Below are 15,971 nucleotides of genomic sequence, written 5' to 3' on the forward strand. Positions count from 1 at the left end.
TGAATATTTATTTACATGACACGTTTTCTTAGTCTCCCTAGACAATCAGCTAATGGTTACTAATACAAAATATGGAAGTCGTCTAAAACCATTTACTATTTCAAGCTAGCACATATTGCTACATATGTATTTTGAATTTGGTGTCATAAGGTATTCTGAGAGATGGAATGTTAATTTGGCATGTACGTAGATAGTGGGTAGCTGAGGAATCTTTTTTCTAGCCTCTACGTCAAAAGCTCTGTAGTCGCTTCTCTGAGCAAACTTTTAATCATTAATAAATAACTATGTACTATCATTTCATAGGCTCCATGTTTTCCACATTATTATTGCATTTTTTTAAAGTAAACCCTAAAATTTATACTACCAACAGACCCAGTTCTTTGGGCTGCCCTTGACCTTGAGCTTGACTTTTAACGCAGAGTCGCGTGTTATGCTCATTTCGACACAGTCAATAGGGAACTTCGTTCATGCTCTAACTGACTTCTTGCGTAAGCTACATGGACATCTTTCTTCGTCTGTTATCTGGACCATTCCTGACATATCTAAGCTGTACTGCATCCGTCACATCTATGTGACTGCCATCGGTCGCTTTTTGTGTGAAGTCTCTTCGTTGAGGTTTATAGCCTTGGTTTTCAAATATTGGTGGCAGCCGAAGAGGCTGGGCTAAAAGTCGCTCACTCAGTGATAGTCTGTTGAGCAAAGCTTCATCACCTTCTCCATCATTTCCACCTTCTTCTTCCTCAATATGCTCGAGCTCAGTGCCGAGAGAGGCCCGTCTCACTACAAAAGTTCATGACCCTGATTCTAGATTCCGTCCTCCAACTATACAAGACTTTGTAGATGTATGACCAGGTAGCATCAACTTAAATATTTTTTGTAAGTTTCTGGTGAGAATATTACCACATAACTGTGGGTAGGTTATACTTCTACGATGCCTGTACTTAGTAGGTAGTTGTATTGCGCCAGTCTCAGAAAAAGTACCATTTTATTGTAGTTGGTTCACAGTTAAAAGAGAATTGATATTAAAAGGTGTTTTCAATCTGAAATTTGCTTGGCTATTTACAATAAAGGCGTGGTAGAGTCCGCGCTTCATCAAGTACCATTTATTCATTTTCGTTAATGCAAACATTTTTGAAGTAGCAGATATGTGCAGCATTCCTTTGACTGAGCAGATAACTCCTACTCTCGGTGGTGTTTCCTCTACTCTTCATATTTTGATCCTGATTCATGAAATGTAGTTGTTGACTGTCAGCAAGCTTAACTTTTTAGGATTTTTTAGCTGAGTTCTGATTATGCTAGTAACAATATTTTCATTGTTGATTATTATATTTTCAGCATTTACTTATTTCACTTCTTCAACAATAAAGTCGGTGAATTTGACAAAAAATTAACTTATCCAAGACTAACAATAAGCTGATTGTGCCCGAGATTTCATTTATTTTCAATCGGACAGCCTGAAGGTGTAAGTTTAAAAGGTTGATTCTTAGGAACCAAACAGAACTTTAAAACCAAATATTTCTAGCAACCCGGTGAAAGGCACAAAGAATATACATGGGAAATTCGGATGAAATTGGCTGATTAACATGGAAAGGCATATTGTTTATGTAGACTAACAGACAGACATGATTAGAAAGTGAGATCTAATAATTTAGATTTCATTTGCCATTACTACATTACCTCGCTCTATCAATAATGTTTGAAAATTTTTGGCATTATATTATGATATAATAATTCGTTACCAAACTTGTTTGCTTTCTTGCCGATTAATTTCTAGAATGCAAATAAAGAAGCTTGAGCTCAGCAAATTCAGTGCATTGAAAGTTGTATTCAAATATTTTAATGTGAAAAGCTATTTTTTCCTTCAAAAATCACACAAACTATTCGCCTCACCCTTTTATCTTTAGTGCCCTTCGGTGTTTAAAAATTGATAGATGTTGCTGACTTTCTACCAAACTATTTATGAGAGGACAACTGCTGTTTTCAGCATAAAAGAGCTAAAGAGAGGACAACTGCTGTTTTCAGCATAAAAGAGCTAAAGAAAGGCAATCATCTTGATGGTCAAAACATCATATCTTTCTTTGATTAAAAATGGTCACTAAGTGTCTTTGGAGTGCAAAGAAAACCCAAGAGACCCTAGGGAAGTAGACTAAGATTTGCATAACTCTATGAGTGCGTCATTCTTGTTTGCATATGTGGCTAAAAAATACTAACTCTACATAATTGATCTATGAATATCTTTGCTTATTGTCACATGACAACATTCAAGGATGTGGCATGGCATTGTCAAACCTATTAAGCATGATAAATCAATAGAGAAAATGACTGAATTGTAGTTCCTGCCTTTGGCAATCCCAATTTGCGTGAAACTTACGAGCCCTGATCTATACACTAATTACTCTTCTATTTGTCTCAAGGTTACATGCTAGCCCATCGGCAGGTTACAATACAATACCAGATTTATCAAATATAGAAACCAGTAACTAGATTCTGAGAGTGGGACAACACAATGCTATCAATCGATCCATGTCACAGTCAACAGTAATTACTGGACTTATTCCAATCCATTAGACAATACCTATTCAATGCAATCATGATGACATGCCCAATTCCTTAAGGACGGCTTACGGGTATAACAAGGATTCGCTGACTAACATTCCTCTTTCCAATTCCCTATACTTACTGCTATTCCCAATGATAAGTCAAGCGAGTGTTGTAGATTATGTTTCCAGTTAAAATAATACCCATGAATGAATCTACTTATCAGCAGATTGAAATTGTTTCCAAGTGCCAAAAAGAGCAAAATACTGGAAATGTTTGTCGCGATGTTCACTTACCAATAAAGATTAGATCACCACACAACATTTTGATGAAAACATGGAAGATGTTCGATTACAAAATGAATCGAAAAGTAATGTCACTTGATCAGCTACAAGTGTTTTACAAAATAAAGTTGATTAACAAAATTACAAAATTTAAAGCTAAATTGCAATCTGTTTTTATTAGCAGGTCTGGTGTTCTAGACCACTAGGAAACGTTCTAGCCCACTAGGAAGTGTTCTAGACCACTAGGGAACATTCTAGACTACTAGGGAATGTTTTAGACCACTGGGGAACGTTCTAGACTACTAAAGGACGTTCTAGACTACAAGGGAACGTTCTAGCCCACTAGAGAACGTTCTAGACCACTAGGGAACGTTCTAGCCTACCAAGGAACGTTCTAGACCACTAGGGAACGTTCTAGACTCCTAAGGAACGTTCTAGACTATTAGGGAACGTTCTAGACCACTAGGGACGTTCTAGACTACAAGGGAACGTTCTAGACCACTAAAGAACGTTCTGGACCACTAGGGACATTCTAGACTACAACGGAACGTTCTAGCCTACTAGGAAACGTTCTAGCCCACTAGGGAACATTCTAGCTCACTAGGGAATGTTCTAGACCACTAAGGAACGTTCTAGACCACTAGGGAACAGCTACGCTGTATAGTTTGAAAGCTTGAACTACTAGTGGCAATAAAGAAGTTAACAGAAAAATATTGCTGTTGATGCTATACACTAGAAAGTGTCCTGAAGAGCTTTCAAGCCACCACTTAAACTGTACAGTCAACCCTGTGCACCTAAGTCGATCGAACTCATGTTGATTTCTGACACCAAAGTGTTACACTCATACCTTCATGACATTTGCATAAGGTTCTGCTTGCTATGTTTGATTAGAGCATTTTTGCATCACTTGCGCTTCCTGGGTGAACACTGTTAGGAATAAACAAACATTTCTCTTTTCCGGAAAGTTGTAGTAAAAGACAACCCCCACAGTTATGCACAACTTGATTGTCCAATAAAAATATAAACACCAGCAAGTATCATCATCCTGCATGATGCTTTAAGCTGAAAGTTGCTACCCTTAAACATTGAGCTGTCCCACAATTCCTTTAGTCAGCTTCAAGGATTCAAATAACCATTTGGTTGACTAGCGCCAAAATTAGATGTTATCAAATTCTGAAATCTAGTAGCATGCCATGCTTACCTGGGTACTTGAGTGGTTTCTCCTTAAAATCCATAACATTTCCGAGTCTACGAACTTCAAGCAGGCTCATGTCTACTCGACCTCCAAAGCTCAAGTCAGGTGCAGAGTGACGAGCTCGTCTCACCGGTACCCTCTCAGAATTCTTTTTTGTTTGTTTAATTCGACGCAATCCTGTGTCAACATTGTCATTTTCCGTTTCTGGTGCAGATGGTTTCTCGTCTGAAGAGCTGCTGGGCAGTTTTTTAAATGAGTAGAGAGGTTTTTTGTGAGAGAACCCAGCGTCAGTTGTCACTTGGTCCATTATTACTTGTAGCAGGTTGTCAATTAAGTCAGGATCATTAATCTCTTTGCTACAATTAAGATTCTCATAAAATATTATGCATTGATTTCTATTTTTAGTAACGATTATTATATTATAGCATACTACATGTTATGATATAGTATTATTTTGTATTATATTGTATTGCTACTTTATATTGTATTTTATAATATTATAATATATTATAATTTGTTTAATCATATCATAACAGATTATATTATGATATATTATAATACACTATTTTAGATTAAACCACTTCCAGTTCCATTGCATCACATTATATTCTATTTCACTGCATTACATGATAATATATCAAATTAAATTGCTTTATGTAATATTAAATCACATTCCATGACAATGCATAAAATTTAATCACATTGTATGATATTACATTCTACCGTATTATATTATGTTTTATTATGTGGTATTATATATAATACATAAAATCTGTATAGATAAATCTCAAAATTTGTGTTTCGGTGTGTTCGACAATAGCTATTAAAACCATGAATTGAAGAATCCACATCACAAAGGATTTGATCTCAGAAACTCCCATTCCCCAATCGGTGCGCTAACCCATTGAGCGCGAGATTGATGGATGCATTGGGTGATATGAGTCGTTATGTCAGTTAAAATAGGCATAGCAAACCTGCATTACATTACAGCCCAACGTCACTAAAGCTTGCTCTCATGGCTCTTATTAGTAAGTTTAGCAATATGGATACTAGCTTACTCAAATTAGCCATTGGCAATGTGCCAGACTAATGGCAAGTGGCAGGCAACTACATTTAATACCTGCACCTGTTTTTAAGCTGTTTTAATACCTGTGCAACGCAGTGCATTTGGCTAGTTATATTTGACTATACATTTGACTGAAATATATTATACTATGTTGTACTAATTAACGATACTTTATACCTAATCTAATTAATACTAATCTTTCATCATACTCGTTCTCTTAGCAGAGAAATGTATTCTAAATGCTTTTTTATTGACTAACTGCTGCCCTTTTTTATTTTTTATGATTCTTGTATGGCCTAATTTGGAAAACATTTTTTTGTGAAACAAAATTATTGCCAGTAAAGTAATACAAAATAGAAAATAGAAGACTAGCCATTACTGTAGTTATGTGGTTTAATGTGTCTAGTAGTAAATCGCTTACTAAAATAGATGACAGAAATGATGGGATATTTCCTACACATAATTAGTTACTAGAACCTATAATCCTTTATGTAAACTTCTTGCATGCGCTTTAAAGAAATCATTAGACAACAGCCTCGAGCTAATGCTTCTTTACACTCTGGCATCAGCCGCAACGTAATTGAATAGCTTGGGTATTGCTGCCTTGTAAAGTGCTTGGCTGGACAAGCATTTTACAAGTTCTAGATATTTTTGTATGCATTTAGTTTGACATTTAGCCATCACATCTCTAAATGTCTTACAGCATCGACATGTTAGCATAGCCTAATAATCTTCAGTTTATCATAGGTTTAAGGAAAGGGGGAATCTATCGATATACCATAGTCAATGTGCGGAACAAACATAGTCTGGTTTGGAGCAGCAGAAAACAAGGGTAATAGAATATTAGCATGTTGAAAGCTAATGCAGGTTGAAATCGTCATGATATTCTAATCATCAAAAGGGCCATATTACAAGCTTGAGGAAACCTAAAAAGAAGATATACATGTAAACATATTCAATCAAATGTTGTGATAGCACAAAGAGGAAAAATCTTTGCCGACAGCTGAGAGTTTGCAGATAAAAAAAACAAAGGTCATGCCCTGACATATAACTTCTTTCTTGGGCATATATTTTAAGCTGCCAACCCAGAATACTTTGAATAATTCTTTAGGAAGTTTAATATTTTGATACTAAAGACTGTTTTACCTGGTAAATGAGCTTTTATACTTCAATTATAGGGTCGGATCAAGAAACCGGGGACTGAAGTCTTCCGGAAAACTAAAATGTTGTCTTTAAAATAACTTATTGTTTTATCAGATAAAATGTTCAGAACAAACTATTATTTGTTTGATAAACATATCCGTATTCATTAGTTGGTAACTAAGTTAATGTTTTATGAAACTTTGATTTGAGTGATTTCTGACTCCGACCGCAGCTTGAAGGAGGATTACCAAATAGATATCAAACTAATGCATTTAAATTCAAGCGTTGGGAACTGGTCTTATAAGATTTTGCAGACAACCGAAGATATGAGGGAATCACTTTCAGTGTTCCTTAACCTAGTTAGAGTTAAGTAGCGTCCATTTTCTGTGTAGCTAAACAGAGACCTTGTTTTATTGATCCAAAATTGAAGCTAATAATAGAATTAGATCCAAATAGGGCTTTCTTAGTAAGGTCAACTACTGAGACAAGAGCTGCTTTAGTTGGATGTTAGACTATCATGTATTAGCTTATATGAAATACATACTAGTAATCATAGATAGAGTATCATGTTATAACTTAGATGATTCACATACTATTAGTCATAGGTAGAGTACCATGTTACACCTTAGATGATATACATACTAGTAATCATAGGTAAAGTATCATGTTATACCTTAGATGATATACTAGTAATCATAGGTAGAGTATAATAGGTAGAGTATAGTAGGTGGAGTATAGTAGGTGGAGTATAATAGGTAGAGTATAATAGGTAGAGTAAAATAGGTAGCGTATAATAGGTGGAGTGTTATAGGTAGAGTATAATAGGTGGAGTATAATAGGTAGCGTATAATAGGTAGGGTATAATAGGTGGAGTGTAATAGGTAGAGTATAACAGGTAGAGTATAATAGGTAGAGTATAATAGGTAGCGTATAATAGGTGGAGTGTAATAGGTAGAGTATAATAGGTAGAGTATAATAGGTAGAGTATAATAGGTAGCGTATAATAGGTAGCGTATAATAGGTAGCGTATAATAGGTGGAGTATAATAGGTGGAGTATAATAAGTAGAGTATAATAGGTGGAGTATAATAGGTAGCGTATAATAGGTAGGGTATAATAGGTGGAGTGTAATAGGTAGAGTATAATAGGTGAAGTATAATAGGTGGAGTATAATAGGTAGAGTATAATAGGTAGAGTATAATAGGTAGAGTATAATAGGAGGAGTATAATAGGTAGAGTATAATAGGTAGCGTATAATAAGTGTAGTATAATAGGTGGAGTATAATAGGTAGAGTATAATAGGTAGAGTATAATAAGAGGAGTATAATAGGTAGGGTATTATAGGTGGAGTATAATAGGTAGCGTATAATAGGTGTAGTATGATGCTATACGCATGCACTGACATTGAACTACTAACTAGAGTCATTTTATACCTCAAGATCTAACCTTCAGATTTCTAAAGTTACAAGCAAAGAGCTCGAGTGTTCTTTTAAAATTCAGAGTCGTTATGTTTGGATTCTTTGAAGAGATTCAAATAAGTTCACCATCTTCTAATTGTATTACTATTGGTCTCCCAATTAAAGCAATATTGTTGGCTTAAAATTTTGAAGACAAAGAGATCGGCTGTTTTCGTCTTCGCTGTTGATTGGTACTGTTGTGTAACTCACAAATCTTTCATGTAATTTCTCCATAAAAATTTTACTTGCTTTGATAATAGTTTGCGTGTTTGTTTGCACTGAGTTTTCGTATATTTATTGCCAAATATGTTTACCCAAACGCTCTCAATGTAACTACAATGTAAGTAGATTTAACAAAGAGGTAACCAAAGGAGAGACACACAAATGATAAGTGCCTCGGTGTTATTTCTGCCTGTTTATCCGCTATGATGTTAGATAGTTTCTGTTCAAAGAGAAATAGCTCTATGTAAGGGGTCAAGAGACTGCCAAGACAGAAGTACTACTTATTAACTTTAGTAGTTAACTAATTATCAAAACTAGATGTGGACACCTGTAATTAGCTGTTCTAATTTTAGCAGGCCGAGACAAGTTTTGACAAGTGCTTGAGACAAGTCTGCTTCAGACAAATTTCTGCTTGTCTAGACAAAGGTTTTGCACTGTTAGCATTGCTGTATGTATGGATTGATTACCAATAATTGACGATATTGTGAGAGTGATAGCTAAACCAAAGTCTCTTCTCCAAATTTCCTGTTATACTTATAAAGGCAATAAGTTTAAAGTTTACTGCAGTCATATAAAGTTATGGACCTTTGAGATTAAGGAAGGCCCCTGAAGGCCCCCAACCACTTCAGCCAATAGTTGCAAGCAATACAGTACTGCAAGCACATTGCTTCACCAATCACATATTTTGTAAAGAACACCATTCAAAATTTGTCACCATCAAAAACCAAGCATCTTCTACTCATGACACACATTCTTTGTTTAATTAATTGTAGCCAAATTGCAATAGGCTTTTAATTATTATAAAGCTGTTGTTCGTTGGGTGCAGGAATCAATTGTGAAGTCAGAGACAGTGTCTATGTCGTCACGAAATCTCGCCTACACAGATACATAATTGTATCTCTTTAGGACGTCAAAACTAAATATCATAATGCCATCAATTGTCCAAACGAGCTGTGCATTTTACTTACCCTTAAGGAACCAATTTTCAATCAGATAATACAAAGAAGCAGGAAAAGTCAAAAATCATAAAGTGAGTTGTTTTTATATGTTGCCGCTGCGTGAAAACATTAGACTCTTCCTAGAATGACCATCTAATAACATAATGTTTTCATATATTCTGAATATGTCTGTTTTTTAATATGTTTAAAACCTTTTTTTTTTCATTCAAAACAAGGGAGTGCAAGATTGCCCTACTCAGTTGTATGGGGTTTGGCGAAGGAAACAAAATAATCCAGTTTGTTTGTCCAGTGAGTGAACCAACATTTACTATACATGAGTCTTTGCTATTGTATTTGATGGCCAGATTCTTAGTTACCCTCTAAAGAACTAGTTCCATGATTTAATTATTTAAGCTAAAGTGCCCCTGTTTGACATGAACATTCATATAGAAGCACAGGCTTCAGAAACATTATTTTTAGCAGGAAATAAAAAGGTTTGTCAAGAACTCCCATGAAAACATCAGCTTTTGTCTTGCAAGCTCTATAAGTGAGCTGCTGCTTTAATAAACAAAATGTTACAACTAAGAGGAGAGTTGATTTAATTGATACTACTAAACATTTACTGAGAGTAAAAGAAAAAAAGTAACATTGGTGGTGGCGAGGTTAATAAGTAAGCTATTGTATTACACAACACTAAGACATGCTCATTTATTCTGCTTGTCAGTTAGCTTTAGGTCGGGACGCTTAGAGGTGTGAGCTGTTGTTTGCAAGGGGGGAGGGTGAGGGGGTGCAGGAATCAATTTCCACCTCTTCTATACATAAAAAATAAATACAAAATGAGGTAAATCTGAAAATGATCTGTGCATTTCACTCATCCAAAAAGGAACCACAGATAATAGCAGAAAAGAAGCAGGACAACAGTCAACGATCACAAATTGAGTTGTTTTTCTTTAAATTTTGCTGTGGTGGGAAATTATTAGACTCTTTTTAGAATGACCTTCCAATAAAATAGTGTTTTATTTTATTCAAAACAAAGGGTGTAAAATAACCTTCGTCAGGGGATTCGATGACGAAAACAAATAGAGAAGCACTGCTCTATTCACATAGCTAGTATAGTTGTCATTCATATACATGTATGTACATGTATATATACATGTAGCTACTTAACCCAGTTAAGTTGGAAGATAGTAAGTCAGGTTTAACCATTTAAACTACCCACAGAACTATCCTTTTGTTTATATATTTATCAGTAGACTTTGTTCAACACCCCACTCAAACCTAAAGCTATTTCACTGGTTCTGCAGTAAAATTTGAAAGACAAACCGAGTTGAAGTGTTATCTAATTCACTATCTATATTTGATGATATAACTTGGTGCCCAAGGAGATAGGCTAGAAGATCCTTTGTACTAAGTTAATTATCAAAAACAAGTTGAAAGTAATTCCAAATTAAACTCCAAAAAGCAAGCAGCATATGTTACATTATTCAGCAGTTATGTAATAATACACAAAGTAATATTGTGAAAGTATATGCGGTAAAATTGCTCTATGAATATGCTTTTGACTACTAGCTTTCACAGCTTAACTTAATACACTTTGGTATATTACTCTACTGTGCGCTTCATGTTTGCCAATAGCAAGCTCAATTGATTTCCGAAGATTTGTGAACTATACACTTATATAAGAAATTTTAATTGAATACCACAACATTTATGTTAATGCCAACAAGAGGAGAAAAAGAACTATTACAACCATAGAGCCAACTTTACAAACAATCCTACTGTAAAAATGACCATATCTCAGACTAACTGTAAGAAAAACACATGAAGGATTGCCGTATATGTAATATTTTGTACTTACCTTATTACACTAGCATCAAATCAGCATCCCTGAACCTCCTTATGTAGCATAAACAATCTCTTCTCTTGGGTAACAGTAGGTAGGATCTACTTCAATCTTGAATTGGTACACTCTTATCCTTCCAGGCTTCTTAGCTAATGTGCTCTGACCCCTTGTAACTGTCTAGCTGATGTACCCTGACCCTTTTTCACTCTTTCACCGCTCTATATCTCAGGCTAAAAATTAGCCACCTTCTAGAGGAAGCGTCTTGCTTTATAGTAAAGTAGAATTCCTATAATGATAAGGAACTATTGATGTTCTCCTGGCATAAGCTAATACGTGGTCTCGCATGGTCCCAATGGCCCACTGGCAACAGCTTGTTCAAATGTTTGTATATGCATCTCTGCGCTTCTTATCTGGACCTGCTGAGAGTTACCACATGTGTAGCTTGAGTCATTGCATAATCCTTAGGATTGTTTTCCTTTTCCCTTGGGTGGTCTTCGCGGCTCAAAGGGATGGGCACTGGGTATAATGGTCAAAAGAGTTCTCTGGTCATTATTGGTTAGACGAGATAGTCCTCCTGGGGCAACGGATTGTGATAAATAATTTGTCTACTAGGTGTCAACATCTTTCCTGTTTAGTTGTTTCTAGGATAGGTAGAGTATCATGTTATACCTTAGATGATATACATACTAGTAATTATAGGTAGACCCCCTTGCTATCACCTAGATGATATACATATTAGTAACAATAGGTATAGTATTATGCTAGGAATTATATAACATAGACATGCATTCAAAAGCACACAGAAGGTACTATAGTTGTATAGCATTATTGATCTGAAAACATGATTATACTCCACAAAGTAGTGAATACAAATATCTATCCAGCATGTTAGCCACATCGGTCATACGTACTTAGCATGAATGAAAGGTTTCCCAACAATTGATGATTTTTTTGATGAGTTACCAAAATAGATCAGCATCAATTATGTCAATGCTTGTGTTATAAACCTTTGTATGGGGAGCGTCGCAGGACCAGCCCATCTTTCTACAAGTGCTTTAACGCACTCAGTTTGATTGCGTTCTTAAAACAGATGTAGGCCTTGTAGATCTTATGGCCAGTTGAAACCTTTGTTTTCCTTCATTAGGGGTCATGAGGTTGAGATCAAATTTTATACTTTATATCATATACAGTCTGTAGTCCACCGAGCTATTGTTTTATAGGGGAGACAACTGCTATAATGTTCAGCTCTACACTCTCCACAACTCGAAGCTCAGTTTACTGATGGTCTCTTCTGCACACCTTCATGAAGGTTCAGATTTCTCTCATCCTTGTCTGTCTCTGAACCCTGTTTATTTCTTACAGATACCATTATTTTTATTATAACTAGTATCCTTATGAGAGATACCCTTACTAGATTTCATGAGAGATCATCATGCATGCCATTAAAGCACATAAAATAAGTGCACGTATATGCATAATGATTCAAAAACTCTGAAAAGTAAATAATTGGTGCAGTGGATAGCAAGTTCTTTGATGAAGCTGATGGTTATGAGTTTGAATCCTGTATCGTGTGATAATTTTTCCAATGTCGAAAAGAGGCTTTGGTCAAATGGACAGACGGATGGATGGATGGCTGGACGGGCAGATGGGGTAACGGATAAACGGGTGGACAGATGGAAAAGTCGATAGTTAGATGGGTAGACGGATGAACAGGTAGACGGGTTGACAAGTGGATGGGTGAACAAGTGGATGGGTAGACAAACGGATGAAAAGAAGGGCAGAAGGACCGAATGACTGATGGACGCAAGGACGCAAGGACCGATGGACACAAGGACCGATGGACGGAAGGACGGAAAGACAGAAGGACCGATGGACGAATGGACAGAAGAAAAGATAGATGAATGGACGGATGGACAAAAGAAAAGATGGACGAATGGACGGATGGACAGAAGAAAAGATTGACGAATAGACGGATGGACAGAAGAAAAGATTGACGAATGGACGGATGGACAGAAGAAAAGATTGACGAATGGACGGATGGACAGAAAAAAAGATGAACGAATGAATGGATGGATGAATGGATGGACAGAAGAAAAAATGGATGAATGGATGGATGGGCGAATGGACGGATGGACAAAAGAAAAGATGGATGGATGGATGGATGGACAGAAGAAAAGATGGATGAATGGACAGAAGAAAGGATGGACAGATGGATGGACAGATAGACAGGGCTCTTACTATGAAGTGAATATTATAGCAATGATTATTTTTAATGGTTTCTGTAGAATCTAGAAGCAGAGGAGGAGCTGTGGAGTAGTGTTAACACAAAGTGGCAGGTCGCTGGTTCAATCCCCACCACAGGATATCAGGAAGAGCATCTGGTCATGTGCCCAACTTATTGGTGGGAAAACTCCAATACCCCACAAAAATCCCGTCAGTTAAGTTTTCCATGGACTCCTCTCAGGTCATCAAATGAAAGAGGAGTATAAGTTCTGAGAAATAAGAACAGCGGAGTATGACCTTTGTTGACTCTTGGCCCTAATAACCGAGAACAGCTGCAAGTTCAGACTGGCCAATGCATGATGAGTCAACCGCCCAACAAAAGATAACATTCTTAAAAAAACAATGATTAAAGCAGTCCTACCTGTGTATCATATTGCGCATGTATATGTTTATACTAAATTATGTCTCTAGAGAATATATATTTATCAGTTCATGTTCATGTAATCTTTAACATTTTTATTATTAGATACAACTGTATTAAATTTAACTTTGGTTTCATATATCGTAAACTTTATAATCGAAAACGTAATAACAAAAATACTGGAAATGGCAAAAATAATGTGTCCGCGTCAACATGATCAATACTTGTTATTAACTTGTTGCATGTACCCAAGGCTAAATGGCCTGTGTTCTCAGTTTGTCACATCAGATGATCTTTTATCAGGCTTTTTTAAATTAAGTCTCAGGAATTTTATCTTACTGTTAGAATTTAAAACTAATCTTCCACATGGAGCTATTTGAGAGGTATTAGCTAGTTAATCTTACAGATAGCTCTGTAGGTTCTTGCCTCTGCTGATATAACCAAAGGTAATACCTTGGCTACACAATCTAATGATGACATAACGCTTTTACGTGGCCTGCTTTCGGCAAGTCAAATTGGCGCAAACTTTTAAAAGAGCTTTTGGATGAGCCACCATTCGCCTTGTTTTCGAACAGATGCACTTCTAATGAAATAAGAAAAGTAATGAGCACATCTACTCTTTAGTTTATAAGGTAATTTCATAATCACTTGCCATGGTTGTAGGTGACCACAACTGAAAATGAATTTTTGATTTTCAAAAGGGGAAGAAAACGTGATGCTACATTATTATGATAGGAAACAAGCTTAAGCATATGAACAATTAATATTTACAGTCAGAGTAGCTCAGCATCCTTTACACTGCGCGCTTAAAATTTATTACTGGCGTCTGCCTCTCCTAGTTTCCTAGTAATTTGGTCATGAATCTGCTGGTCATGATAACCAGCTTTACTACATGAGTAAGCATCGTTTAGAGTGAAAACAGTGCTGAGCTACAAGGGGAACGACTCCAGAGCAAGTGAATAAAATATCATCGTTGTGCGATGAGCAATTTTCGAGGTTTCTATATGCATATTAAACCCGGAGTGATCACCTTCTTTCTGCTTTTAAAATAGCAAAAAACCCTTAAATCGCTGTATCAAGTAGAGGATGTTCTCCTAATGAATCCAATAACAACATTTGTATCATTCACTGAACATGATTACGTTACGGCAAGCAGTTACTTTAGATATGACTAACATTATATTGAAGGAGATCCATGAGCTCATTTTAATAATATGCCACAGTGATACACTCATACCTACTATTAATGAGGCCTCTATGACTAAACCTACTGTATACCTTCTACTGTGATGAAAGGTATATGAGGGAGCCCAAATAATATACCATGCGCGTATGCGTATGCAATCCAAAAACAACTTTAAAAGCCTAGTTCTACAGAAGCTCATTTTATAAATATAGTATGGTGGCAGTTCTGTGATCTGTCAGAGATCATCATGTGTAATCAGTATGTGCACAATTATTCCATAGTACAGCAAGGTGGTCAAATGGTGCAGTCGATAGAGTGTTAGACTGGAAATTTTTGCAGTGCATTCTTTTTTCCTAGCACGCTTAGGGTGGCTTCAGACAGACGGATGAACAGACGAACAGACAGACACATCTCTTGTTATAGTAAAGTTTGTTATTGTAATATTAATTTTGCACTCACTTTACTAGTGGTTCTACAATGGCAGTAACAGTCAGTAGATACTCGGAAGGTCAGTAGAGAGAGTTATGGATCTCATCCATTTGTTATCAGTTGAAGACCTGAATATGGTGTTTGTGACATTCATGTAGCAAAATATTTAATGTTTGTGTATTAAGTTTCTTTGGTTGGCGATACATTGATACACCAGACTAGTAGTATAGGAAACACCCAGATCATGCCAAAAGTGGTACCAAAAGTGGCACCTATGAGCTGTGTAGTATAAAAAAAATGTCAATCTAAAAAATGTCCTATCGTTACCCTTTGAGATAAGAAACTCTCGTAATCGCACAAAGTAGCTAGCTTTCCGTGCCACAAAAAGACCCTCGCTGCCAACTGTGACATATCTAACTTCCCTCTGTATAAAGTCAGAGCTATTTACACAGTCAGCTACTGAATGCATTCATTCAATTTATAACGTTAATATGTAGTGCACAACTCAGTCTGATCGTTTCAATATACGCAATCATTTGCAAACATATGCAACCGATCCCAGAAGTAATTTTCAATACATCACATTTGAATTTTCTCCGAGCATTGCAATTTCCGAGTGTACGGGAAGCGATTGGTGAAAGATAAAAATACAATTAAATATATATAAGCTAAATTAGCCTATACTTTTATTAGTGTAATTTAAATTGATTAGTGTCTATATTTGGTCTATCATCATTTTAACCTTCAAACCTGTGTTTGAAAATGCATGCACTTTTATACGTCTAAGTGAGAGCAGCTATAAAACCCTTTTTATGGAGTTTATTGGCAGTGAAGCCCAAAATATTAGAGGTTTACGAGATAACATCATCAAAATCAACCCCGCAACAAACATTTTTTGCATTCAACAAGAGATTAAGGGAGGAATTTGTATCTGTTTGGCTCAAGAAGAGGTGCCCTAGTCACTTTCTGTGCGCCAAACAGCCTTCGAGCATAGGATGTAAATATTTTCTTGCCCGTCAATAACAGT

General features: G+C 36.1%; 1 protein-coding gene across 1 annotated transcript; it reads right to left on the reverse strand.

Moving 5' to 3' along the window:
- Positions 1 to 28: 28 nt before the first annotated feature.
- LOC137387129 (uncharacterized) lies at positions 29 to 10,840 on the reverse strand. Its single transcript, XM_068073442.1, has 3 exons — positions 10,701 to 10,840; positions 4,024 to 4,373; positions 29 to 780 (listed from the first exon to the last, which is right to left on the reverse strand). The coding sequence occupies exons 2-3, from the start codon at positions 4,322 to 4,324 to the stop codon at positions 494 to 496; spliced, it is 588 nt and encodes a 195-aa protein (XP_067929543.1). The 5' UTR covers positions 4,325 to 4,373; positions 10,701 to 10,840; the 3' UTR covers positions 29 to 493.
- Positions 10,841 to 15,971: the final 5,131 nt, after the last annotated feature.

This window comes from Watersipora subatra, chromosome 2 (genome assembly GCF_963576615.1).
Source record: "Watersipora subatra chromosome 2, tzWatSuba1.1, whole genome shotgun sequence".
Taxonomy (NCBI): domain Eukaryota; kingdom Metazoa; phylum Bryozoa; class Gymnolaemata; order Cheilostomatida; family Watersiporidae; genus Watersipora; species Watersipora subatra.

Coding starts and splice junctions, on each gene's coding strand:
- LOC137387129 (XM_068073442.1), bottom strand. CDS start 4,324: ATGGACCAAGTGACAACTGACGCTGGGTTCTCTCACAAAAAACCTCTC. Junction 781..4,023: donor GAAACCACTCAAGTACCCAG/GTAAGCATGGCA, acceptor GAACTTTTGTAG/TGAGACGGGCCTCTCTCGGC.